Source organism: Eucalyptus grandis, chromosome 11 (genome assembly GCF_016545825.1).
Source record: "Eucalyptus grandis isolate ANBG69807.140 chromosome 11, ASM1654582v1, whole genome shotgun sequence".
Taxonomy (NCBI): domain Eukaryota; kingdom Viridiplantae; phylum Streptophyta; class Magnoliopsida; order Myrtales; family Myrtaceae; genus Eucalyptus; species Eucalyptus grandis.
Window position 1 is genome coordinate 15117242 of NC_052622.1, and position 28000 is coordinate 15145241.

Below are 28000 nucleotides of genomic sequence, written 5' to 3' on the forward strand. Positions count from 1 at the left end.
AGCATTAGTTGATGGATAATCATTAGTTATCATGAGATCATACGTCTCCCGCCAGTGGTTTCTCTTGAATCTTCTGGTGTAATGCAAAAGAGGCTTTTCCGTACCAGATCAAAGAGGCTTTTGATGCGCAAAAAGTCCGATTTAAGATATACCATGAATCGCTTCGTAACATAGAGAAAAGAGAGAGAAAGGCAGACGGGCCCTTCTTTTTGGCACTTCATCCTTTTCTTCTGCTCTCTTTTCTTGGCGGTGGCCATCGCTTTTACTTTTATTTTCCCAACGAATCCAAAGTGAATTTTTTTCACGTGTTTCCCCTTATGACGTCCGTGCAAATCCAGTCTCGAAGATCGCTGACAACGTTCTCTCTCTCTCTCTCTCGATTAGTTCTATTTTCCCCACCACTTTGCTGAGCCTCTGCGCAACAGTGAGGTACGGAGAAAAGTTCATTTTTCAAAATTGAAAAGCTATCATCATTTTCCTTTAAATCGTTCTTTTTCTCTGGAAATGGATCTGTAATGGGAGAATCAATCATATGGCGAGTCAAATGAACAATTATAGTTGCTTCGGACCATGAAGATGTGACAGCAAAAAAAAAAGAAAAAAGAAGAAGAATTTTTCTGTTTAACAGCGAAAGGAAAAAGGGAAGAGAAAATCCAGCACTCAGACCAAACAAACTATTCACGACCAGCTTTTCAGACATACGACTTTGTTTTTATAATCTCCGCGCCACAAAACAAGACAAAACACGGTGGCAAAGTCTCAGAGAGACAGAGACACACACTCTCTCTCTCGTTTCCCTCACTTCCCATTCAGCTAAACCAGTATTAACTCTCTCTCTCTCTCTGTAACGTCTCTACTTGCTTCTTCTTCGACCCTCGTTCTGTAGCGGGGCTAGGGTTCTTCCTCTCTCCCTAGATCCTCACGAGGGTGATGGAAGACTCTGCAGATGCCCAGTACGAGAGGAAGGAGCGTGCGGCTCTGGTCATCATCGTCGTGCTCGCTTCCCTGGCCCTGGCGTCCTTGCTCGTGGCCTTCAGCTACTACTGCTACATCCGCAACAAGGTCTCCAAGCGCTTGAAGAAGGCCCGAGGTGAGCCGCATTTCGTCGCCCGGGGCTTTTCTTGCTTGCTTGCGGCTGCGTTTTTTTTTTTTTTTTTGTTTCTCTCTCTCTCTTTCCGTTCCCTGTTTGGTTTTAGAGCGTGCACAGGAAGTGAAATGCGGCTGATTTCCTGCTCTGTAGCGTTCTGGGTGGTGAAAATGTGGCTCCATTTGAGTGTCGGTGAAGAGATTTCGCGTGGGAGTAGTTGGTTTCTCTGCTTTTCCGGAGTTTGGATGAGGGATTTTATTAACTTCATTTCAAGCTTCTATTTCGGTGGTGTCTTAAATTCTCCGGTCTTTGCTTCAAATGAAGCTCTTCGAGATCGTAGGAACTCGCACGGAGTTACCTTGTTTTTTTGGGGGGCTAGAAATATAAAAAAATCTTGCCCTCCTAGCTTTTTGTTTTGCTTGTGATGAAACTGTTGAAAATCTATTTATTTTGAAAATTTTTATTTTTTATTTTTTGTTAATGTCAATGGTTCTCTGTTTCGTCTTAGCACTAAGTTAAATATAAGTTAATGTTGTCTTGGTTGCCTGCTACAAGGGTTTAATGATGCGGAGAAAAGTGGTTTTGGGGATCTGCAAATAACTTCCGAGAACGGACTTCAGGTGTTCACATTCAAGCAGCTACATTCAGCTACTGGTGGTTTTAGCAAGTCCAATGTGGTCGGGCATGGTAGCTTCGGATTGGTCTATCGAGGAGTGCTCAGCGATGGCCGGAAAGTCGCCATTAAGTTCATGGACCAGGCGGGAAGCAGGGAGAAGAGGAATTTAAAGTGGAGGTTTGGTGGAAAGAGACGTTTGCTGAATATAAGTCATATTATCTTCTATTGCGCAGCATTATTTCAGATCTATTAGTTGATCAATGTTAATCTTTTGTGCAGGTGGAGTTGCTGAGCAGGTTGCATTCTCCTTATTTGCTTGCTTTGCTTGGATATTGTTCAGATCTTACCCATAAGTTGCTGGTGTATGAATTTATGGCAAATGGTGGTCTGCAGGAACATCTATACCCTTTGAGCAGTGAGTACCAGTTTTTGTTTTCATTCCAATGCTTGAAACATATGGACTCAAGTCTTTACTCTAGGGATATAGGATCTCAGAATTGAACATTGGGACTTGATGGACCATTCTTGCAAGTCCATGCATTTCTTTAAGAACTTAATTTGACAGTAAATTTCTGTCTGTCCTTCCTATAAATTTATTAAATTTTAGTTTTACATTGTGTCAATGTACTCTTCAATAGGGTTAAAGCTCTCATTTTTATCTAATAATAACAGTGGAGTAGGTCGTACCTGTTTCTCTTCATTACTATTAATGTGTCATGTGTTTTGCTTCTTTGCCTTTAAACCAACCTGTTGTGTTGTACAAGGTAATTTGCCCCAACACAGTTCCAAGTTAAGTTTGAGCAGCAATGTCCTGCCCTTTTTTAGCTGATAAAAGCCTGCTTCATCTGTGAATGTTTTACCATGTAAAAAAAGATGTCTTTTCATTAAACTTGGCAGTTTCTCTCTTTGCCCTACACCACACATAATCCTCACTCATTCACAAGTTGTTCCAATACAGATTGTGTTGAAGGGGTTGTTAGATTTAGTATCCAAGTTCTTTGCAGGTTCTAGTGCTCGCTACTCAAAGTTAGACTGGGAAACCCGGCTAAGAATTGCTCTAGAAGCTGCTAAAGGTCTGGAGTATCTCCATGAGCACATTAATCCTCCAGTGATTCACAGAGATTTCAAGAGCAGCAACATCCTCTTGGACAAAAATTTCCATGCCAAAGTTTCTGATTTTGGATTGGCCAAGCTTGGATCTGAGAAAGCTGGAGGCCATGTTTCTACCCGAGTTTTGGGAACACAGGGATATGTAGCCCCTGAGTATGAACTACTTATCATTCTTCTCTTTTTGGTGGGGTTTTAGTTTCTCAGTAAACCTCATAGTGATCAAAGTCATTTCAATGCTGAAATTATTGATATGCAGGTATGCATTGACGGGTCATCTGACTACAAAATCAGATGTGTACAGTTATGGTGTTGTTCTCTTAGAGTTGCTCACTGGAAGAGTTCCTGTCGATATGAAAAGACCTTCTGGAGAAGGGGTTCTTGTGTCGTGGGTGCGATTCTTTTTTCATCTTCTCGTCTCTTGATGTGTACTTAAATTTTTCCAAGTGTCGTTTCCCATTCCATTACAGAACCTGCACTCCTTCCTTTCGACAGTCAATATCTCTTAAAATCTATCGTTGTACTCGGTCCACATTTTAATGGGTTTTTACTGTTGCCCGACAGGCTTTGCCTCAGCTAACAGATAGGGAAAAGGTCGTCCAGATAATGGATCCCGCATTAGAGGGTCAGTATTCGCTGAAAGAGGTTATTCAGGTGGCGGCAATTGCTGCAATGTGTGTGCAGCCAGAATCAGACTACCGGCCACTTATGGCGGATGTCGTGCAGTCGCTGGTGCCACTGGTGAAGAATCACCGCTCAACTGCTAAGGTAGGCAACTCCTCTAGTCACCACTCCCCAAAGACACCAATAAGATCGGAGTCTGGAAAATCGAGCATGTGAAACTAGCTGGAACCTGGTGTAAGTATTTTAGGGCAACTTCCTCGGTCGAGCAGGTGCTCTGGTCTTGTTGGTTGGCGAGTATCGGCAAAGCTTTGTCAGGAACTTATTGAAGCCCTCTTGAGAATGTGGCCTGATACATTTGGCGGGCTTTCTGGGTAGTGCATTTGTCCACATGCTAGCACCTTGCGGAGATAACCATATGGGGATCTCCTCTACTGTAACACAAGCTTGTGTAGGCTTGATATATAACTATTATCCAGCTTCCTATAAACTTCTTGTAAAACTCTATATAAGCAGCAACTAATATCAACCAACCTTGAGGACATGGTTCAATAAGTCATGGTACTTTGCTTGGGAATTCTACTGGAAAATTTTGATCACTCATCGTATCGAAGCATTTGGAATCCGAGTTGTGCGGTCCCGTATCTCCATGTAGACACCCTGAAGAAAATCTTTCCGCTGGGCTTTGGTTGAAAAGCAAAACGAAACCTCAATGCCTAAAGTAAACCATGTACCAGGAAGAGTGTTCTCCACCATTGTATGAGGAGCGCTGGATGTAAACACATATGACAAGACCACTTTGTATGGATGGATCATGCTGTTCTTTTAAGTGTTTTAATTTTTTTTTATTTCTTTTCCTTTGAAGCAATCGTGATTGCACTTGAGGCCGGCACTTCTTGGCAGTTTGCATTTTCCAGTCCTAATGGTGTCGTGTCAAATATGGGTTTAATCAGAGCATGGCACCGTGTTATCAATTGTGTCATGTCTCTGAATATCTGACATCAACATATTCAAATCTATCTAAATTCATTACGTTGTTACTAATCATAAAAAAAAAAAAAAAAAAAAAAAAAAAAAAAAAATTATGTAAAATTCATCACTTTTACCAATAACGAGAACATGCCTAAATATATCCAATAGTATCGATCCTTGTGATATGTTAAGATATTTATCAATATGTGGCTAGGCACCTTATAATTGTATTAAATAGACCAAACCCGCGAAATGACATTGTCCACTCTTCGCATATAAAACAGATCGACCTTCTCATGACAAATTTCCGGTCCCAGCCCTTTTATTTAACGAAAAAGTCCTATGATTGCTGGCTTACTGTATAGCAAATTAAGGATGCATGCGACCATTTCCAGCGGAGCGTGCCGACTTTTCAAAGTCTTCTAATGGAATCGGACGGGCATTAATGACGAGGGGCCATCTCTGAGCTATTCAAAGCTTTATACATAAGCAGCTGGGACTCTTCCAAAATTTAGTTGGTACGGGTACTAGCAACATGTTCTTCGAAAGGTAGGGTCGAACTCGGATTCAAATGCAATGCTCAGGCTCAGATCGAGAGCTCGGGTTTAGAAGAATCTGAAGTTTGAGAGATTAATGTTGAAGTCGGGAATCGGATGCATGCCTCAGGGTCTTGATTCGGGGGTTTGCCATCGCCATTTGGGCACAGATGGGACTCATTGTAGCTTTCTTTAATAATTCTTGGGTAGGAGCGTGGCGATCGGTTATCGGAAAGTCCATTAACTACCGTGCAGGCCCCATAAACCAGTTAAGTCCAATTTGGACTTCTGGCCTGTGCAGTAGCCTGGCACAGAGTAGTTCGCACGCAATTAGTGGGATTTAATAAAATGACATTTGGTTCTTGAACTAGGAATTAAAAATTTAGCATACAATCTAAACAATTGTTCAATAGCACATACGTTCAATTTTTCACAAGATTAAGAGTAAATCAAGCGAGTTAATCTCAAATAATTTGTCCTTGATCAGCGAGCTAATCTTCAATAATTCCACACTAATTTTCAAGTCCGATGGAGAGACAAAAACAAGTTGAACTCAACTAGACATCTCTAAATATTATTTTCTGGATAATAGCAGAGATATCTACTTAAACAATTTGAAGATATCGACAAAACGCTAAAATGGGACGACTTTTAGTCCCCAAATTTCATATATATATATATATATATATATATATATATATATATAAGGAAACTATATATATTTATTTATATAAATAGAGGAAAAAAGATATGAATAGTCTTCGCCGGAATCTCTGACCAAACTCTTGTAGACATTTATATAATTGCACACTGTTCACTGGTCATCCGCTCTTCCATATTCGTTTGACTTTCCAAACCTATCTTCTTGCAAATTCCAAGAAAGTTCGACCAAACCAAACGAAACCTCGAAGCTGAAGTGACAAAAGGAAAAGAAAAATCATTTTATCTGCATGAATTTTTTCTCGAGACGAGTCGACGGTGGAGTTGGCAGAACAGTCGGACTGCTAAGGGAACCTCTAGGGCTTCTCTCTCATATCCTTTTTCAACGTTCGATGATGTTAGACCAAATCCAGAGTGAACTCCAGCTTGACGGAACCAAAGTCGACTCTCCACTTAATACATGCTTTGAAAATTAAACACCGAAAGAGTCCACCATCACGATATGGAATCACATCATTGAGGGAGACAACACCGTTATTTGGATAGAAGTTGTTTGTCGATTATCCAGGTTATTTATTCCGGGATTTTATTGTGTGCCGTTTGACGACCTTGATCAGATGGGCTTTCGTGTTGAAAAAGCGTCCCCACGATACCTGTTCAGGAGCCGTTTGAAGAAAGTTTGGCCAGGCTTTCCGGGTGGTGCATTTGTCCATATGCTAGCAGTAGCACCTTGCGGAGATGACCATATGGGGATCTCCTCTCCTCTACTGTAACACGAGCTTGTCTAGGCTTGATATCTAACTATTATCTAGCTCTGGTCCTAGGAACTTCTTGCGAAACTCTATCGAAGCAGCAACTAATATCAACCAACCTTGAGGATAATGGTTCAATAAGTCCCGGTCTGTCAAATTTCATGGTTATTTTGCTTGGTAAATCTGCTGGAAAAACTTGATCACTCGTAGTATCGAAGCATTTGGAATCCGTGTTGCGTGGTCGTGTATCTACATGCAAACACTTTGAAGAAAATCTTTCTGCTGGGCTTTGGTTGAAATGCAAATCCAAACCTCAATTCCTGAAGTAAATCATGTATGAGGATGAGTGTTCTCCACCATTGTATGAGGATTGGCGTGGATGTGAACGTTTAGGACAAGACCACTATGTGTCCAAACCTATATAGATCATGCTGTTCTTGAAGTGTTTTAATTTCTTTTGACGTAATCGTGATTGCGCTTGAGGCCGGTCCTTCACGGCGGCTCGTCTTCTCGTGTCCTAATGGTGTCATGTCAAATTTGGGTTTAACCATAGCACAACACCTTTTTATTAGTAGCATCGTGTCTTTGAATGTCAATTATGCGGTTCACAATTCATAATATTTATAATATAAACATATTCGAACGTATCTAAATATGTCGTGTTGTCACCGGCAACATGTCAATTTATTTAATCGAACGTGCCTAAACGTATTTAATCGAGCATCGAAATGCAAACTTCTTGAAATCTCAAGACTCAAAATAAAATTTCCTAAAAGTGGGGGTAAGATTCGAGAAATGTTGCGTGCTCATGCTCAATTCATCCAACTTTTGTGAGCACGATGCATGTGCGGTTGATGGGACCAAAAGCGATCACACGAACTAGGCCACCACGCCTGTTCCATGCTAGGTCTGAAACCCCATGACTCGAGAGAAGGCGCATCGATCATCCCCTATTCAATCCAACTCGAGCTTGGCAAATTTCGTCGGCAGAGTGTTCCCACGTCAACATCGGTCCGATACGAAGTGAACCCATATAACAAGCAATGACACTAGGCAGAAACCAAACAGCTCCCCTAAAATACACAGTCATTCGTGCTCGACGGCACAAATAGATTCGAACACGCACCTCACGCATTGATTTACGGTAAGATAATTTTTTTCTTTTGTTATTTTATGAGTAAATGTGGCAAATGTGCATTATTTATTATTTCCAGCGACATTAAAAAAAATCACGGACGCATAAAAATTAACACTGTGCCTTATATATATATACGATAATAAAATAATGCCACGGGGTTCTAGAATCACGGCAACTTTTTGGTAAATCGGCCCCGGGCACAAAAGTCAAGCTCATCATCGACAACATGCTAATTTATTTAATCGAACGTGCCTAAACGTATCTGATAGTGTCGATTCATGTGATATGTTGACATATTTCTCTATAAGTGGCACATAATTGTATCGAAAAGACCAAATTCGTGAAATGACATGTATATATGCAGATCGACCTTCTCATGACACAAATATGCTTAGGCTCTACAAAAACACACTTAACTACGTCTCATGTAAAAAGGATCATGTCGAGAATTGCTGGTCCTAGCCCTCTTACTTAATGAAAAAGCCATATGGTTGCTAGCTTACTGTATAGCACATGAAGGATGCATACGACCATTTCCGGCGGAACGGGCCAACTTTTCAAAGTCTCCTAAAGGAATCGGACGGGCATTAATAACGAGGGGCCATCTCTGACCTATTCAAGCATTATGTATAAGTAGCTGGGACTCTTTCTAACATCTTAATCAGTACGGGTATTAGGAAGATGTCCTTTCGAACTCCGATCCAAACGCAGTGCTCAAGCTCAAATTGAGAGCTTGGGTTTAGAAGAATTTGACGTTTGAGAGATTGATGTTGTTGCGAAAACAAGCGATCCAACAGTAATATATAGACATAAGAAGAAGATAAATCGGACACCGGATTTACGTGGTTCGATCGTAAAGGCCTATGTCCACGGGAGAACAATGATAAATTTCATTATAAATCAAGCGATACAAGGAGATTATACATTCGAGTCACTCAAACAATTTTTCGGTGTTTCTCAAGCCCAATTACACCCAATAACGCATGCAGTGTTTGCCCCAAAATTCCTCAAGAAATAATCTCTCAATCTCATGAAAGAATTACACGCAAATCTTATTACAAGATTTAATTGGCTTGAACATTAAATCTTACTGGATGTAATTTACAAACAGGAACAACAAAGAAAATCACTCCCAAGCACTCGACGACGAGACGGCACTTCAAGACCAATTCTTCGTAATCATCTTCCACCCACAAATAAGCCTTGAGAATTGATATATAATCCACCGCCAGAGAAGTCCATGCATGAGGGAAACCGAATCAGCTAGGATTCGGTCAACCCAAGCAAAAGTTGGACTTTCCTTTGCAATTATCTTGTCGATTTTAACCAAAATATATCTTATATATTTTAAATAAAATCAAGTCCAAATCAAAGTTAGACTTTCCTATTTTAAGCAGCAAAATTCTTCAACGCAGATTCAAAATTTTGGGAAGTTGATTTTCAGATGTTCTTTGTTCGATTCCAAACATCTGCAAAATATTCAATTCGGAATATTCAAAATTTTGCATTGAGCTCAAATTCAAGACATATTTTAACAAATGTCGAAGTGGGGAATCGGATGCAAGCCTCGGGGTCTTGATTCCGGAGTTTGCCCTTCCCACTTGGGCATAGATTGATTTCATTGTACCTTTTTTTATTTTTTAAATATTAGGTACGAGCATGGAGATCGGTTATTAAAAGGCCTATTGAACACCGTGCATGTCCCATGAAACCAATTAAGTCCAATTCAGACTTTTGGCCTGCGTGGTAGCCTTGACCTAGAGGAGTTCGCATGTAATTTATGAAATTTAATTAAGTGACCTTCAATTTCTGAATTGAAAATTCTTTGACAGCCAAACCAATTAGGTCGACCGTCGGAGGGAAACACTCAAGTCATTGTAACTTAATACGTGTTGATACTAAGCCCCAACAAGATACCTTTGACTATTAAGGTCTCCCCGACTATCATAATCAATCAATTCCAAGCAATGGTACGTGTTCCAAGAAACTTAGGAGGGTGATGAATAAAATCTTGTCAAAGTTTTCAAATGTACAGGAAAATTAGATTATCTACATTTGAAATTCTGCTTTTATAACTATTACATCTTTCTAGGGATGGAGGCACCCCGGGTCCCTAACTTCAGCTGGTGATCTTAGACTCAATCAAAGCTTATCAAAATTGGGAAACTTATCATACAATCTAAACTCTCGTTCAATAGCACACACGTCCAGTTTTTCCACGAGATTAAGAGCAAATCAAGTGAGTTAATCTCAAATAATTTTGACCTTGATTAGCGAGTCTCAAATAATTCCATACTAATTTTCAAGTACGGTGGAGAAGAAAAAACAAGTTCAACTCTACTAGACATCTCTAAATATAATTTTCTGGATAATCGTAGAGATGTCTACCTAAACATTTTAAAGATAGCGATGCATGAGGGGGTTCTCACCTAGAGTGGGACGACTTTCAGTCCCCAAATTTTCAAATAAATATATAAATATATAGAAATTACGTATTTATTTATTTACTCATATAAATAGAGGAAAAAAGAAATGAATAGTGTTCCTCGGAATCTCTGACCAAACTCTTTGGGACTGTTATTCAGGTCAAACACACCTACACACTGTTCACTGGTCATACGCCCATCCATATTCGTATGACTTTCCAAATCCATGTTCTTGCAAATTCCAAGAAATTTTGACCAAAACAAACGAAACCTCGAATTTCAAAATAACAAAAGGAAAAAAGATACATTTTATCTGCTTGAATTTTCCTTCGAGACGAGTCGACGGCGGAGTTGATGGAACGAACCGATTGCTGAGGGAACCTCTAGGGCTTTCCTTGTTATGTTTTTTTCAACGTTCGATGATGTTAGACCAAATCCAGAGTAAACACTACAGCTTGACGGGACCCAAGTCGATTCTCCACTTAATGCATGCTTTGAAAAATGAAACGCCGAAAGAGTCCACGAGTACCACATGCAATCACATAATTGAGGGAGACAACACCATTATTTGGATAGAAGTTGTTTCTCGATTTTCCGAGTTATTTATTCGCAGATTTTTTTGTATACCATTTGACGACTTTGACTTTGATCAGATAGGTTTTCTTTGCTAGAAAAGCGCCCCGTGATACTTATTGAGAAGCCATTTGAAGAAAGTTTGCGATTTTTCAATTCACTATTTTACTTGTGTGGTGTGTGATCGACTCTTTATATATTCAAACATTTCATATTAAGTGTGCTTAATAAGTGTCCAAAGATATTCATTGGTAAAGCCCTTATTAGCAAGAAAGACATACTCTCGTCAGCTCAATATCTTTGATTTCTTGAGACTCTATGCTAATTTAAGGAGTCATGTTTCTGCATAAAGATCTTGTTAATATCTATCTAGCTATTAGGAATGTGCCAGTGAAAAGAATGACTGAGACTTGCAACACCTAACAAATTCATAATTGAGTGAAATCAGGGCATTCAAAATCGATTTGAGCCTTCTAATTCCGACAATAATGGCTCCAATTTTTTGTCTATGTTCTGAGGGCTCATATATTAGGGTTTCATCTCTCTGCAACCACTTACTCATGTGATTGATAGGTTACAAGTTATAAACATCATTCATATGCAAAATTAAACTATATACATAGGAATTATATCCATGTTTTTAACCTACCACCTTCTATCCAAATATGGGCCTCACGAATGATGAAAGTTTGAAGCTTGCAAACTCAACATAAATGTTATGGAAGAATGTTCGAGACCTACAATCTGTCAATGGAAAAGCGAATATGAAGAGCACCATTGTACTAAGAGTTTTTTTTCTTTTTTTGGTCATTTTCTTAAGAGTTTGAGTCATTGGGAAATAAGCCCAAAACATGTCGTATAAAACATTCTCTAACGTGCGTAAATCAATCGTGTCTTGCACACAAAACAAACATATAAGATGGACGTAACCACGTAACCGTAAGACAAACAAAAAGGGACAAAAACATAAGGAAAGAACACAAGCAGAAGGTCCCTAACAAAGGAAGTAAAAGGATTCGAACTTTTAATTTATGACCTACCATGTCCTAACAGAGCCAGGTCACTGCCAATTTATCAAAAAGCTTTAGCTTTTGGGTGCTCAATTTTTACCTTTGTTTGAATAATGTGTTCAATATTAAACAGGCGTTTTTCTTTTATACCAAAAGATGCATATGATTTCAAAAGGTGTTTTTCTCCTCAAAAGATATCATTACAAGGGGAAAGGAAGTTCAGAAAAGCTCTATCGACCAAACTCGGGGATATGACAATATATATAATAATCCACAGATTGTTTTTTATGTTTCACTGGTGGTTTGCAAGTCAAATGTTCCAAGCCTGCAACATGGCTCTGGGAAAGCAAAACGATTTGTCAATTCTGTCGCCATTTGTTTATGTCCATAAACAATTATGGATAAGATGATTTCAAAGGAGACCCTGTCGGTGCATTTGATTTCCTTTCTGTTCTTATCAAAAATTCATTTAAGCTGCATTTGATCGTCGCAATATAAAATTGAATAAAATAGAATAGATTGAGATAAACAATGGGACTTTTTCCATAGCTGATCATCAGTTTGGAAAGCTATTGGGAAGACATTCACATAAAATATATTATATTAAAAATAATTAAAAGGACTTGAAGAAATATCAATGGGGTGTCCGGTGACCATCACAATGGTGGCCGCCTCTGTCATGTACGTCGCTTGAGACCACCGCAACGGATTTATCAACATCGTGCACAAGGGGGGAAGAGATAGATCGAGCAAGCGAGCTCTACTTTAGCGTAACGATCGTCTGGAGGTGATTCCCAACATTGCCTCGTGGGTAGAGATTGTCAGCAACCATTGTCACAGTCAAGTGCCCACCATTATGGATAGCCATTCATGGCAGCCAGCACCGCCCTCCCTTTTTCTTCCCTAGCTGACCTTTTACAATTTTTCATATTGAACTTTCTACATTGTAATTAAGTTCTTAGTACACAAAGTATTTCTCTAAAAGCTATCTACCATATAGTCATGATGACTTCTCCAACATTTTACTTAGGTTTACTCAGTACTAAGTACATCATCAAATACTATATCCGATAGTTCTTGTCCTATTTGAGCTACAAAACACGGCCTTTCAAACATAACTCTCTTTGAATTGACCATTTCAAAGTGTCTAAGACCCTAAAAGCTGTAGATTCATAAATTCTCGAATATTTGGCAAACGATTATGAAGTTACGAAGAAGCTTTAATTTTTGCCTCCTGGGTATGCATTTTCGGCATATTCAAAATGGAATAATAAAGTAGAAACTAAGAATTGAGAAATTTCTATATATTAATGAAGAATACATCAGCCTATTTATAGATTTATTATGTAACTATTTTAAGATTATATATTAATCAAAATATGCATAATCAAAATGAGATCTGTTTGTTATATACGTGCGATATACATGTCATATACGTATGATATACGTGCCATCTTGAGAGATACCAATAATTAGTAGAATTTTCAAAATATGTATCAAAATATGTCTAATGTAAGAAATTAATTTAGAGAAAACCTTAATTATCTTTAATATAGAAAACAAAGAAAAGGCAAAAAGAGCTGGCTTTTTAAATGCATGCTCCCGAAAACATGGTGGACCTTATTTTGTTCCATTGCATGTATCATGACAGAAGTCAGCGTATTGCCTTTTGATTCTCTCGCTTTTTAGTAGTAGAGAAAAGCCTTGGATTCTCTCTCTACAAACTTCAAAGTAAACTCTAGAAGTTCTCGTGAACGCGTGTAGCAGCCAAGTTTGAATACCTCTATCATAGCCACATGCACGACACCAAACTTTCTAATTTCTCTATATATAGAGAACAAACCCACTGCTTGTACTCACAAGTTCAAAGCAAAATTAGAGAGCTTGCTTTCTCAGTCACAAGTCCAAATTCATATCTCTCTTTCCCCTCAAATGGCCTCCAATAGCAGCTTCCCCATTGTCGCTGCCATTATTGTATCCCTTCTCGTGTGCCTTACGAACGCACAGCTTTCGCCAAACTTCTACACAAGAACATGCCCCAACGTACAACGCATTGTCCGCAATGCGACGACGCAAGCTGTTAGGAGAGAGCCGAGGATGGGTGCTTCAATACTTCGCATGTTCTTCCATGATTGTTTCGTAAATGTGCGTAACTAGGATTCTTTTGCGTTCATTTCTAATTATTACTTCTTTCAAGAACATTTTTGGTTGCATTTTATTTGCGAAGGTTGAATTAGATTTTCTAGTCATTTAAAATATCCAGGCATGTTGATCTCGTAAAGTTGATTTTAGTGTTGAGTATAATGTCACGTCATTTGAATAGGTGAGGTTATAACATGCCCTTTAAATATGCAGGCCCCCTCTTAAGTTGTTGGGTGGACATTTTAACATTTTATAAAATGTAGGTTTATATATATTTATATATTTATATATTTATACACGTGCCATATAGTGCAGATCCGTATTTTCTAAGAAGATTAGGATTAGGTACTACATTCAAAGAAGCATTGAATTTGCTTGACTCCCATTTGTTAAGTATCCATGAAATTGACTTGGATTTTGGAGGGGCAAGAAAAGCACACGATGAGATTATATGTCCTTTCTGAACTTATTCTACTAGATGATTTAAACTAATCATCTGATCTAAGAAAACTTCTGCCACATGTGCTCAATCCATCACTAATCAAAAGATGAAAAAAAGATGAACTCTTAATTTAGTGATAAGGTGCAAATTGTGACCTTCTCTTTTGAAACAATCTTATCATGTATCTCAACCTTCTTGTGTAGGGATGTGATGCATCGGTTCTTTTGGATGACACCGCTACTTTCACCGGAGAAAAGACCGCTCGGCCGAACCAAAACTCTCTTAGGGGATTCGAAGTCATCGACACCATTAAGTCCCGTGTCGAAGCTGCTTGCAATGCTACCGTTTCTTGCGCGGACATCCTTGCGCTCGCTGCTCGAGACGGCGTTGTCCAAGTGAGTGTCTCATATATCATGATCGTTACTAACTTTTGCTCCTATTTTCTCTTTAATGCATGATTTTGGTTTATATTGACTTCAAATCTCTGACCATACCAATTACATAATAGTCATCCCCTGTTTCATGATTGGATTAGTCCATATTTATGGGATAAATTCGCAATTTTTTATACATAACATTTTTATAGAAGACTGAACATTCGCAAACATAAATTGTATAAGCTTATGCGATTGATATTGGCATTATAGTTGGGAGGACCATCGTGGGCGGTGCCTCTAGGGCGGCGAGATGCAAGGACCGCTAGCCTGAGCGGTGCCAACAGCCAAATCCCATCGCCTTTCTCCAGCCTCGCCACCCTCATCTCCTCCTTCGCTGCCCAAGGCCTCAATGCCCGTGACATGACCGCCCTGTCGGGGGGCCATGCTATTGGCCTGGCCCGGTGTACCACCTTCCGGAACCGCATCTACAATGAGACCAACATCGACGCCAGCTTCGCTACCACCCGAAGGACTAACTGCCCTGCCTCTGGAGGGGACGCCAACCTTGCTCCCCTCGACCGGACCCCGAACCGGTTTGACAACAACTACTACCAGAACCTCGTGGCACGGCGTGGGCTCCTCCATTCGGATCAAGAGCTGTTCAATGGAGGATCACAGGACGCACTCGTTAGGACTTACAGCAATAACTATAGGGCTTTCGCGAGTGATTTTGCGGCTGCGATGGTGAAGATGGGTAACATCAGCCCGCTCACCGGAAGAAATGGAGAGATCAGAAGGAACTGTAGGGTGGTGAACTAAGGTTGAATGCCCTCCAAACAAAAAAGAAAGTTATGGAAGCTGGATTTAGCAAATTGTTATAAATGTTTAATGCATGTCTATCTTTGCATATTTCTTTTCCTGTTTTCAATAAGATTCATGTTTATGAAGGCCTTGGTCAAGAAATTGACAAAGTTGTACTGCTTTGTTTCTGAATATATGTATTTAGACATGAAATCCTAATGTTCTTTTCCCAACTCAATGTCACTTGGTCTATATCTACTTGGAAATCGAAATATGCTCTTTGGAATTTATGTACAGGAGACAGCTTGCGTGACTTATTCTCAGTACATAGTATTTCTCTAAAAGCTCTCTACTATGTAGTCACCCTAACTTGTCTGACATTTTACCTAGTACGAAGTGCATCACCAAAATATTATATATGATAGCTCTTGTCCTATTTAAGCTACCAAATATGGCCTTTCAAACATAAATCTCTTTGAATCCAACACTTCGATGTGTCTAAGACCCCTAAAAGCTGCGAGTACGTAAAACCTCGAATCTTCGGCAAATGATTACAAAGTTACAAAGAAACTTCAATTGTGCCTCGTGGGGTATGCATTTTTGGGCATATTGAGAATGAACATCTAGAAAGTTAAAGAATAATAAAGCGAAGACAAGAATTGAAAATTTCCTATATATCGGACGTGTATATTAATGAATAATACATCGGCCTATTTATAGACCTTATTAGATAACTATTTTAAGATAATATCTCAATTAATATATGCACAATATGCGTGCAATCTTGAGAAATATGGATAATGAATAGAATTATCAAAATAACTCTAATAGGGGAAATTATTTCAATACAAATCTTAATTATTTTAGAAAATTTGTGACTCACGACAAGCTGTTATGCTCACAGTAACCAAAAGACTGTTATATTAGTAAAGCCCACATAAGTATGCGAGAGAATGACTTGGATTTTTATATTGTGTTTGGTTATTACGACTATATAAGGATTAAATTGTTGCAGTCAGATTCGAAAGTAGACTTGCATTGGATCTAAGAAAATTTCTTCCACATGTACTCAATTCATCACTAATCAAAGGTGAAAAAAATATGAACTCTTAATTATGCAAAATGGTGCAAATTGTGACCTTCTCTTTCGAGACAATCTTATTACATATCTCGGACTTCTCGTGCAAGGATATGACGCATCGCTTCTCTCGGATGACACGGCCACTTTCACCGGAGAAAAGGCCACTCGACCAAACCAAAACGGCATCGAAGCTGCTTGCAATGCTACCGTTTCTTGCGCGGACATCTTCGTGCTCGCGGCCCATGACGGTGTTGTCTTGGTGGGCATCTCTTATATCATGATCATGACTAGCTTTTGCTCCTACCCTCTGTTTTATGCATGATTTTGGTTATATCAACTTCAAATATTTAACCATACCAATTACTTAATAGTCATCCCTTGATTCATGATTGGATTTATTCCATATTTATGGGGAGAAGTACACTATTAGTGCCATAAGTTATATACGGTGTTCATTTTAATGCCAAAAATTTCCGTCAAATCACTTAAGTGCAAAATCGAAAGAAAAACAATCACTTTGGTGCCACTGATGAAAGATTGCAACCAAAATGATTATGTGGCTTTTATATTTAAAAAAAAATCGACAATGCCTTTAAACGATGTCGTTTTCCGTCTTCCTTAAGAAAACAACATCGTTTTGCCATCCTAAGTGGATGGCCTCAAGAAAATGACGTCGCACAACTCATTTGGATTTTTTTTTTTTTATTTGAGGATTGAAATTAGGGTTTTTTTGTCTGATTCTCGCCCAACGCCAGCCGTCGTCGCTCGGCCGCCATCGCTCGACCTTTGTCGCTCGGCCGCCACCGACGCCGTCGTCGCTCGGCCTCTATTGCTTGGCCTACATCGCTCGGCCACCGTCGCTCAACCTCCCTCGTAGTAGCACCATGTCCCAATCTCGGTAACATTTCACCAGCTTCAACGTTCTCAAATTCTTCGAGCCGGGACTACGTCTAGTAGCTTCGAGTGGGTGTGGAGGGTGAGCCTCTGGCGGCTCTGGCCTTCGATTGCAAGCTAGTGGCAGCACATGAGGGAGTATCGGCCCGGGTTACCGCCTAGGTATTGGAAGACATAAGCCGGACACTCGTCGGGAGATCGGAGATAGAGAGGGAGAGATCGGGGGCGGCGCACTCCTTCGTAGCCTCCCCGAGCACCGACTAGATCATAGCTTTCGACTTGGCCGACGAGTAGCTATTGTCGGGGTCGGGGTCGGGGTTGAAACCACGGTTGCCGAGCGCAGAGGGCCGTTGAGGATGGCGACTGGCCCATCGCTGTTGGCTTATCTTCTCTCTCTCTCTCTCTCTCTCAATTTGGGGATTTAGGGTTTTGAATTGGGGGAGAGACACCAAACGGCATCGTTTTGTTATTTAAATGCTGACTGTATTCTCCAGTGAGCCACATCAACTTAAAAAATTAATAGAAAAGTGTAACGTCGGATTTCCGGCCAACCAGATCAGAGTTGGTACTAAAATAATCGTTGTTTAAACTTTTTGGTACTTAAGTGATCCGACGGAAATTTTTGGCATCAAAGTGAGCGTCGTACACAACTTATGGTACTGATAGTGTATTTATCCCATAGTTGTGAGATAGATTCACGTTTTTAGAAGATTGACCATGCTACTTGCATAAATTATATAAGCTTATGTGATTGGAATTGTCATTATAGTTGGGAGAACCATCGTGAATGGTGCCACTAGGACAATGAGACGCAAGACCGCCAGCCTGATCCCATCCCCTTTCTCCAGCCTCGCCAACCTCATCTCCTCCGCCGCCCAAGGCCTCAATGCCCGTGATATGACCGCCCTATCGGGGGCCCACGCTATTAGGCTAGCCCAGTGCAAAGACCAAAAACGACACTCGTTGGACTACCACCCAGAAGACTCAACTACCTTGCCTTTGAAACGGAAACCAACCTTGCACCCCTCAACTAGACCCCAAACCGGTTTGACAACGACTACTAGCAGAACCTCATGGCGCGGCATGGGCTCCTCCATTCGGACCTAGAGTTGTTCAACGGAGGATCGTAGGGACGTGCTCGTTGGGACTTGTAGCAATAATTGTAGGGCTTTTCGCGAGCGATTTTGCGGCCGTGATGATGAAGATGGATAACATCAGCTTGCTCACCAGAACAAATGGAGAGATGAGAAGGAACTGTAGGGTGGTAAATTAAGGTTAAAAAGAATTGTATGCTGGAATTTGCGAAGTGTTAGAAATGTTCAATGCGTGTCTATCTTCTCTCATATTTCTTTTCCTGTTTTCAATAAGATTCATGTTTGTGAAGGCCTTGGTCAAGAAATTGACAAAGTTGTACTGCTTTGTTTCTAAATATATGAAATCAAGGTGTTCTTTTCCCAATTCAATGTCACTTGGTCTATCTATATTCGAAAATCGGAACATATCCTTTGAGATTTATGTACAGGTGACAAGCTTGGTGACCCGTTCATCACACAAGTCACCATCATCACTGGTGATATTGCCGATTATAGGTTGATAATTTTGGTCAATTATCCAAAGCGGTGATAATAAATTTCAATCATCCAAAAATAGATTTTGTATTTTATATTTGATTGTAACTCATGATGCGTGTGAGGATCCTTGATATACATGAAAGCTAGGAAATTTATATATACAAACGTTTCATATCTATTCAAAGTTTCTGATATTGAGGGATTAAACTTTTTTTTTTAATTATTTTTTCTTAACCTGAAATACGAGGATTGACCCAAGGATGGGCTCATAAAGCGAATTTTCCTTTTGAATTTTCAAAAATATTCGCTAATTGGGCCTCTGTTATAGCTGTACAGGGCCGATGGATGCAAAGGGGCGAAGGATGGGCCCCTTGCCCCATCAGTCATTTCCAAAACCCTTTTGCGATAGACGAATTTCTCGACATATAAATTTGTAACTCTTCTCGTAATTTTCTGAAATTTGAATAATACTTTAAGTTTGACAAGTGAAATTTAAATGATTTTTTTTAACTTCATAGAAAGCAGAACCAAATGGGCAAAATTATCTTTTATGAAAATACTTACACTTCACTTTCTCCATGAAATTTTGTATGTTCCTCGAGTGTGTCCGAAAGCTTTTGAATCGATTCATTAGGATTCTGGTCAGTGGGTCTACTGCAGGGACAGGCCCAGCCTCCCTAAAATACATGGGACTGATCCAAGCCCAATCCCCTTCCCCCACGCAAAATGCCAAAACAAGAAGGAAAATGAAATAGCAAGAGGATGGAGATCTTCCTCTTTTCTCTATATTGCGTGTAAATAATATATATATGTATATATGTATGTAAGTATGTATCTATGTATGTACGTACGTTTATTTATTTATTTAGTTTCACCTCAAAGTCAATCAAAACTGAGTGATCCCTATGTTTGGTATGCAAGGCGAACTTATGCACAGTTAAAATCAGAGTTTTTGGTGATCAAAAAGTGACCGGGGAATTTGATATTGTGACTAGGGAGATTTCAAACCACTTAAGAGTAAGTCCTAAGAAACTCAATTGATCGTGTTAGTGAATAAAAGCCGATCAAGTATCTTTTGGAGGGTAACACAAAGATAAGCTAGACATGCTTGCACTAATGCATTGATTGACTTTAGTTGTGCAAGAAAACACCAAACTCTCTAAAAATATATTAAAAAGATGATGCTATCTAAATTAAAACTTTTAATTTCACTCTTCCATCTTTTCTTGATTTCACTGAATAACCAAAGCTAAAAAAAAAAACCAGATTCTCGATCTCCAAGATTCTTACTCCGTTACCGTCATGATTTATTATTACATTTTAACATAATTGATTTCACGCTAAATCAACGCATTTCATTTTTAACTCCTATGATCGCTCTGACAGTTACAAATGTATCATAATTAAATATTAATAAAGAAGTTCCACGTTAATCGACATCTTTTATGACCACGTTAAATTATGCATAACGATCTCATAATCAAACGGGTAATCCTCAGTTATGTATTAATATATTTTAAGCGTTCCAAAATTAAAAATTGAAACAGAGAGAGAGAGAGAGAGAGAGTGACCCGGCTGTGTCATTACGGTCCAAAATTGAACAGCGTGGACTCGAGCCCACGCCGTTCTCATCATCTCTCTCTCTCTCTCTCTCTCTAGTCTCTCTCTTATCTTTCGGCAACAAAAACAACAGCAGCAGCCGCAGCAGCAATGGAAAGAAAAGAAAGAAACGGAGGAGACAAAGAGGGAGAGAGAGGGAGGGCCCCGCATTAATTGAGCGCACTGATTGGAGCGTGCTCCCCACTCTCCCTCCCCCCTCGCGTGGGTCTAACCTCCTTCTCTCTCTCTCTCTACCTATCTCTCTCTTAGGCTTCCTAATTTTGACACAGGAGGAGATGGGGGGAGGACCAGACCGAGGAGAGAGAAACGCAGTTTGATGGTGAGGAAGAGAGAGAAAGTAGAGAGAGAGCGAGATCAGAGAACACTGACATTGAGAGGAGAGAGAGGAGAGAGAGAGAGAGAGAGAGAGAAAGGGTCAGTGTGAGGGAGTTGTGAAGTCTCCACATGGCCTCCCTTCCCCCGGGGCCTCCTCACCACCACCACCACCACCACCACCAACCGCCGCCGCCGCCGCCAGCTCCAGCTCAAGCTCCTCCCGACTCCGATAGGGTCTCTCTCTCTCTCTCTCTCTCTTTCTCTGTGCTGTGCTGCGTGTCGATGCTTAGATCTTCAGCAAAATCCAGCTCCGGTGTCCCGCCGCCGCGCGAATTCCGAGCGATCCTCGCGTCCGGGCGTTTCTTCGCTCCTCCCGTGTCGAGATCCGAGCTGGGTTTTTGCGGCCGCGGGCTGCTCTCGAGGTTTTCCTCGCGGCTCCCCCGGTCGTCATTTCCCCCGACTTTTCCGCTCGTTCAATCTCTTTTGGTCGTTAGCAATAATTCCCCCTTTTCGCGAGCGGCACAGTGCCCCCCGTATCTCTCCGGGTTCGGCATCTGTTCTTGATTCTAGATTGATTCTTCCGGGATAGTTCATGGCGAGTTTCTGAGCGGTTCTTGGAGGGACGGGACACGGAAAGGAGTGATTTTGGAGCTCTGTGAATTTCGCATTGCTAAAATTAGGCAGACGGGTAGATGGGGAATTCGACGCGGTGGAGTTTGGTGAAGTGGGTCGTCGTCTTTTGGAGCACTTGGACATGCCCTCGGGATTCATTTCCTTTATTTAGCTATGCTAGTCTTTTAGTTGTTGTAATTGTGATTTGCAACTTGAAAGATTTAGCTCATACATTTTAGGTTTCTTTCTTTTGCTGCGTTGTCTTCCTTCTCTCTCACTGCTCTTGTGCCGGGTTGCTTCCGGATGTCAATGTGCTCTGATTCTCTCTTATCATATCGTTTTTTTTTTTTTTTTGGGGGGGGGTGTTTGAATGGAGCAACTTTGTTCTAGTTTCTGATGCTTCCTTGTTACCTATGGCATCCTAATACCTTGCTTCTCCAGTTCATAGATCTTGCTTTCTTTGCACTTTGGCTTTCCTTGTGCTTACATGTTTGATGCACTGTTCATGGCGGTGCATCCATCTGGGTGGGTTGGTTTGGTGTATTGTTATTACCCTATTGACGTGTCGGTGTTTCACATTAATGTTCAAAGGCTGTGTGCTGATTTTATGGTAAGTTTGAACTGCCTTTCTGCATGCAAAATGAGAAATATGTGAGTTACGTGTAGCACTGTATTGCAACCTGGCAACTCCCCCGATATTTCTGAATGCAATCATGAAATTATAACCCCGTGTTTTTGGCGTCATATATGCATGTGTTTCTCTGGATATAGTAGTCATATTTTAGTACCATACGTTTCGGGTTACTTAAGCAACTGACAAAGATTAAGCAATGATTGGTTCATCCATCTGTGTGGGTTAGTTCGATGTATTGTTATTACCCTTTCGACGTGTCGGCGTTTGACCTTTTTTTTCTCAAAAGCTGTGTGCGGATTTTATGGTAAGTTTGGACAGCCCTTCTGCATGCTAAATGAGAAATATGTGGGTTATGTGTAGCACCGTATTGCAAGCTGGCAAATCCCCTGACGTTTCCGAATGCAATCGTGGCAATAGACTGTATTTTTGATGTCATACATCCATGTGTTTCTCTAGATATAGTCATATTTTAGTACCATACGTTTCGGGGTAACGAAGCAACTGACAAAGATTAAGCAATGATTGGTTTGTCCATCTCTGCGGGTTAGTTTGGTGTATTGTTATTACCCTTTTGACGTGTCGGTGTTTGGCATTAATGCTCAAAGGCTGTATGCGGATTTTATGGTAAGTTTGAACTGCCTTTTTGCATGCAAAATGAGAAATATGCGTGTTATGTGTAGCACCATAGAGCAAGCTGGCAACTCCCCCAATGTTTTTGGGTGCAATCGTGGCAATATAACCCCGTGTTTTTGGCATCATGCATGCATGCGTTTCTCTAGACATAGTCATATTTTAGTGCTGTATGTTTTGGGGTAATGAAGCAACTGGAAAAGATAGTGGGAGATGATCGGTTCATTTATCTGTGTGGGTTAGTTTGGTGTATTGTTATTACCCTTTTGATGTGTCGGTGTTTGGCATTAATGTTGAAAAGCTGTGTGTGGATTTTATGGTAAGTTTGGACTGCCTTTCTGCATGCTAAATGAGAAAAATGTGCGTTACGTGTAGCACCGTATTGCAAGCGGCAACCGCCCCAATGTTTCTGAATGCAATCGTGGCAGTAGAACCCTGTATTTTTGGTGTCATACATGCATGCGTTTCTCTAGATGTAGTCATATTTTAGTAACATATGTTTCCGGGTGATGGACCAACTGACAAAGATTGAGGGAAATGATTAAGCAATGATTGGTTTCAAAATCAAACTGGTGGCATCTACGGTTTGTGTTTATTTTGTGCATTCTTGAGGTCATCCCAAATTGAAGCTTCAGATATTGTGCAAAGTCGTTCAGTTACGTGTAGGGAAGAGAATTGCTACACAGGTCAATTTACTCGTTTGTGCATGTGGTCTTGGTGCCTCCGCCACATAATTGTACAATTAGAGAAATCAATCCCAACCTACTAGCAAGAGCTTATTTTATGAAAAAATCCTCTACACTGTTTGACCTAATTTAGTCCTTTATAACCACAGACAAAACTTGGATGCCGCATTCTCATTATTCTTCTGGTTGAAAGTAGTCAATTGATGTACTTGGTTATCTAGAAATAAAGCAAGGTAAAAGAACTGTTACTTTCTTATACATAGTGAATGCCCTGAAGGAATGCTTCTGAGCTTTCTGCCATCCTCTTAGCAAACCAACTAAGCCTCTATCTCTGACATGCCATTTTCATGACCAGAGATTTGCCCATTGCTATTCCCTTTCTCTTTCCATGACCTGTAGCGCCTAAAATGAAGTGGTTAACTAACTAGGGATACCATTGTTTGCAGACCAGTAGCATTTGTGTTGTGAGTTTTAACTGGATGCTTTTGCATAATTTCAGGAAGTGTCACCGGCTGTTTACGAGAATAAGAATGCTGTAACAGGTCACATCATATCGACCACCATTGGTGGGAAAAATGGTGAACCCAAGCAGGTGAGAGAGCATTTGTTCTGAGTTCTTCAAGTTTTAAGGAATTTCACGTATAGAACTTACAAAATAACCAATGCTAATCATTGCATCAGTGATGAACAATTATTGATTGTGGTTGTATCTGACAAATCCAGCTTATGTTTTTTCTGTGTCATAAAGGTACTTCACTTTGAGCAATTCTAACAAACTCAAAAGGGAATAGAACTGTTACTAGCTGTATGGAATCTAAGAGTTTAAATTTGATGAGTTGAATTCTGAGTTCTACAAGTGATTGTACATTTTGTGAGCTTCTATTTTTGTTTTCCTGAATTTAATACCCAACTGAGTAATGCTATAAATGCTCCCAGACCCTCAGCTATATGGCAGAGCGCATTATAGGCAATGGATCTTTTGGAGTCGTGTTTCAGGTATACAACTTGGATTTTTGACAATTCCTGAGATCCTTTTCTTTCATAAATTTCATGTGGTAAGCTATTACATCTCAGGCACGATGCTTGGAGACTGGAGAGACAGTTGCCATAAAGAAAGTCCTGCAGGATAGACGATACAAAAACCGTGAGCTGCAGTTGATGCGTCTGATGGATCATCCAAATGTGGTTTCCCTGAGGCACTGCTTCTTCTCTACAACAAACAATGATGAACTTTTCCTTAATTTGGTTATGGAATATGTCCCTGAGAGTCTCTACCAAGTTCTGGAGCATTACAGGAGTGTGAATCAGCAGATGCCGCTGATATTTGTGAAGTTATATACCTATCAAGTATGAAGAGTGCTCTGTCATTTTCGTAGCTGCCTTTGGTATCCTCCAGTTCTCGTCTTAAAAGTGTAATCTATTTTGCAGATCTTCCAAGGGCTGGCATATATCCATTCTGTGCCTGGGGTTTGCCATAGGGATGTAAAGCCACAAAATATTTTGGTAAGGGGCCTTCAGCCTTTCCTCTATTTCTAGTTAAGGTTTTTTTTTTCTTGAATGAAATTGTCAATCCTGATTTTTGCCTCCATATGTTCTGCAGGTGAATCCTCTCACTCACCAGGTCAAGCTTTGTGACTTTGGTAGTGCAAAAGTTCTGGTACATCCTTATCTTTGTCTATTATTTCACTGATCTTCTTTCAATAAATGAGAACAGTGGAATATAGAGCACGGAAGTTACCTCTACAATGGATCTGGAATTGAGTGTATTTGATAACTGACTCACAGAGCAACTGTTATATTTTCCGTGTGGAGTTTGAATTGCATCATCTTCATTTCCAGATTATCTGCCTCTGTTTTGTTACAAATTTCTGTATTAATCAGGTCAATGGCGAAACAAACATATCCTACATATGCTCCCGCTACTATCGGGCTCCAGAGCTTATATTTGGTGCAACAGAGTATACCACATCTATCGACATATGGTCTGCTGGTTGTGTTCTTGCAGAGCTTCTCCTTGGACAGGTGGATGACTTTGGCTCATAGATCCGATGACATCTGTATCTGCTGTGTGTTAGTTCTGATGATTCCAATTTTTTTTTTTTTTTAGCCACTGTTCCCAGGAGAAAATGCAGTGGACCAACTCGTAGAGATCATCAAGGTGAATCCTCATTATCCAGTTTGATTGTTTTCTTCATTCACGTGTTCTACGGGTTTAATCAAGGACCTTCTTGTAGGTTCTCGGTACTCCAACACGAGAAGAAGTTCGATGCATGAACCCTAATTATAATGACTTCAGATTTCCGCAAATCAAGGCTCATCCTTGGCACAAGGTATATATTTTGGTGTTTTATACCAATATTGTGTTACCTTGCTGGTTAATAGAGACAATTAACTACTTGTTCAGAGCTGAAGATGCCTTTGCACAAGGTTGCAAACAACATCCTAGATTCTTTGATTAGTTACCTGACTTATTCCATTTCCAACTTCAAGTGCCAAAATTAGCACAAGCATCTCATGCTTGGCATTATGTTGTAGGTTATCATTAGATTTGATGCTGCCAACATATGCAGCATATTCTAATAGATAAATGTGAAAGTTGGTATGGTCTGTTTCATGGCATTATGAGGGTTGATATTCGGTGATTTTGTCACTACTGTGGGAAAAATAGGGCAGCATAATTGCCTCTCCTAAGTTGTTTGTACATGTCGCAGACAATCAAGTATAGACATTTGAATCAGCTTTGGTTCCTGTGTTCTGTCACAAGGTTCAAATGTTACTGCTGTTCTTTGTGTCAGACACCTTATTATGTCGAGAAGTATCCCTCCCTTGGCTGAATTATTCATGTCTGTTGTGACATGTGATATTGAAAAACTTTAAGGAGTGCATGTTGTACTTTGGTTTTTCATGCTTCAGTAGTTAATACATCTCTTGGTCCAGATATTCCACAAGCGGATGCCTCCTGAAGCAATTGACCTTGCTTCAAGGCTTCTTCAGTATTCACCAAGTCTTCGCTGCACTGCTGTGAGTTAAACTACTCTACCCGTAATTTTGAGTATCTTTGTATGTATATTTTTGCGTGAGAATATGTCAGTCTTACTTATCATCGACAATTGAACTTTAACGAATGAGTATTGTATGTATGCATGCTTTTGCTTTCTCATGGGTAATCTGGATCTAAGTTATCATATACTTTCCTGAGCATCTACCACTCACTTGTTTGGCTAATGTTATTTTTTTCGTTCAATTTCATTCCAGCTAGAAGCTTGTGCCCATCCCTTCTTTGATGAGCTTCGTGAACCCAATGCACGCCTTCCGACTGGTCGCCCCTTGCCCCCTATTTTCAATTTCAGGCAAGAGGTATGTGTTTTGACGGATTGATTGTTAATACTTCGGACAAGTCTTGATTTTGTCTATGGCAATTATGGATTATTTTGCTCTTATAGCAATGTGAGGTTGCAACATGTAAGGATTATATTATTTTCATAGCAATGTGGATTTTCTGGATAATCAATGATGATCAATGTAGCGACGTGATTGACTTGGACATATGATTTTTTTTAAGTGTCTGCTGTTAAAGTTTCCTTTCCTTTTTCCCCTTTTTTCTGCCTTGTTCAGTTTGTTTGCGACAGTAGTCAAGTAATGCTACCATTCACTGTGTCTTAGACTGCACTAATAGCCATTTGTTTCAGTTGCCTGCTTTGTTATATATGGTCCAACTTTACAAGCTACTGACTATCATTGAATTCACTTCCAAGTGCGGAAAAATTCCTGTGTTGAAGGAGGTTTACCAGTGTGACAGACAGTTGACCTTTGGTGCTATTCCAATAAGATCTATTCCACACGTAGAAGTCTGAAAATGAAAAGGAGGGAAACTGTATTCCCCGAAATTAAATTAAAAAAAATAAATTATGCTCTTGGGTTGATCGGTTTTGTTTAAAATGTGTAGCAAAGAATAAGCTGGTTGTGGGTTTAACTTGTTGACCTAACCAGAATGACTGTACTTTTGTCAATTCCTTTTTATCATGTTTGTCCGAATTCCACATTGATATTCTTTTATTTAACAATTCATATTCACATTCTCAATGCTTAGAAATATTCATCAAACTGGATCCAGCAATAGAAACTATGTTGTACTCTTTTGATAGTGAGTTCTAAGTTGGGGCAAATAGAGTGAGTGGATTACTCCTGTTCTGTCTGACATTTTGCTTGCCTCCAATCCATGTACAGTTAGCTGGAGCTTCGCCTCAATTAATCAACAGGCTAATACCAGAGCATGTGCGAAGATTGAATGGCCTCAATATCCCTCATCCGGTTGGTATGTAAATGGAAAGATAAGCTAAGTTGATTTTCCCCAGAGCTAAAGGAAGGGCCGTAGGCAAAACCGCAAGAACTTTTGTGAGAGCATTCCGGTAAAATCAGCAGTTTTTCTCACCCTGCAAGTTGTATACATGTACCGTCTTTACAGCTTTTCTAGTGTCTTTTACCGTCTTTACAGCTATCTCTAGTGTCTGTATTTCGTTTCAGCAAAAAATATTGTACTTATGTTGTAAATCTTGTGATGTGAAAGAGGGAAAAGAAAGAATAGAAAGCTATTAGTCTAAATATGTAATGCAATCAATGTTTTGAGCTGTGTAGGGCTGTCAGACCGGAGAAGTCCGCGTGGCTCCATTCAAATAGCGTGGTTGAATTTTCTAAAT

General features: G+C 40.0%; 3 protein-coding genes and 1 pseudogene across 3 annotated transcripts; all 4 read left to right on the top strand.

Annotated features, from left to right (window-relative positions):
* Window positions 1-731: 731 nt before the first annotated feature.
* On the top strand, window positions 732-4239 carry LOC104425007 (probable serine/threonine-protein kinase PBL7). Its single transcript, XM_010037569.3, is given in 7 exon segments — window positions 732-1090; window positions 1643-1840; window positions 1843-1880; window positions 1983-2118; window positions 2708-2966; window positions 3070-3202; window positions 3375-4239. Coding segments are annotated over 7 exon segments (1200 nt in total). The 5' UTR covers window positions 732-930; the 3' UTR covers window positions 3651-4239.
* A 9131-nt stretch (window positions 4240-13370) lies between these two features.
* Window positions 13371-15554, top strand: LOC104425008 (peroxidase P7). The gene is made up of 3 exons (XM_010037570.3): window positions 13371-13643; window positions 14286-14477; window positions 14730-15554. Exons 1-3 carry the CDS (start codon window positions 13431-13433, stop codon window positions 15276-15278), a joined length of 954 nt encoding a protein of 317 aa, XP_010035872.2. The 5' UTR covers window positions 13371-13430; the 3' UTR covers window positions 15279-15554.
* An 821-nt stretch (window positions 15555-16375) lies between these two features.
* On the top strand, window positions 16376-18508 carry LOC120289774 (annotated as a pseudogene).
* Window positions 18509-20567: 2059 nt separating this feature from the next.
* Window positions 20568-27999, top strand: LOC104425009 (shaggy-related protein kinase eta). The gene is made up of 12 exons (XM_010037571.3): window positions 20568-20975; window positions 23803-23895; window positions 24240-24299; window positions 24378-24650; window positions 24732-24806; window positions 24904-24960; window positions 25185-25325; window positions 25411-25461; window positions 25538-25633; window positions 26241-26324; window positions 26559-26660; window positions 27531-27999. The coding sequence occupies exons 1-12, from the start codon at window positions 20871-20873 to the stop codon at window positions 27624-27626; spliced, it is 1233 nt and encodes a 410-aa protein (XP_010035873.1). The 5' UTR covers window positions 20568-20870; the 3' UTR covers window positions 27627-27999.
* The last annotated feature ends 1 nt before the right edge of the window (window position 28000 follows it).

What these genes read in the sequence shown, in the direction of transcription:
- LOC104425009 (XM_010037571.3), top strand. Translation starts at nt 20,871, where the DNA reads ATGGCCTCCCTTCCCCCGGGGCCTCCTCACCACCACCACCACCACCAC. An exon ending in CAAGTCTTCGCTGCACTGCT is followed by an intron (nt 26,325 to 26,558) that starts GTGAGTTAAACT and finishes ATTTCATTCCAG; the next exon opens with CTAGAAGCTTGTGCCCATCC. An exon ending in TTTTCAATTTCAGGCAAGAG is followed by an intron (nt 26,661 to 27,530) that starts GTATGTGTTTTG and finishes ATCCATGTACAG; the next exon opens with TTAGCTGGAGCTTCGCCTCA.
- LOC104425008 (XM_010037570.3), top strand. Translation starts at nt 13,431, where the DNA reads ATGGCCTCCAATAGCAGCTTCCCCATTGTCGCTGCCATTATTGTATCC. An exon ending in TCCATGATTGTTTCGTAAAT is followed by an intron (nt 13,644 to 14,285) that starts GTGCGTAACTAG and finishes CTTCTTGTGTAG; the next exon opens with GGATGTGATGCATCGGTTCT. An exon ending in CTCGAGACGGCGTTGTCCAA is followed by an intron (nt 14,478 to 14,729) that starts GTGAGTGTCTCA and finishes TTGGCATTATAG; the next exon opens with TTGGGAGGACCATCGTGGGC.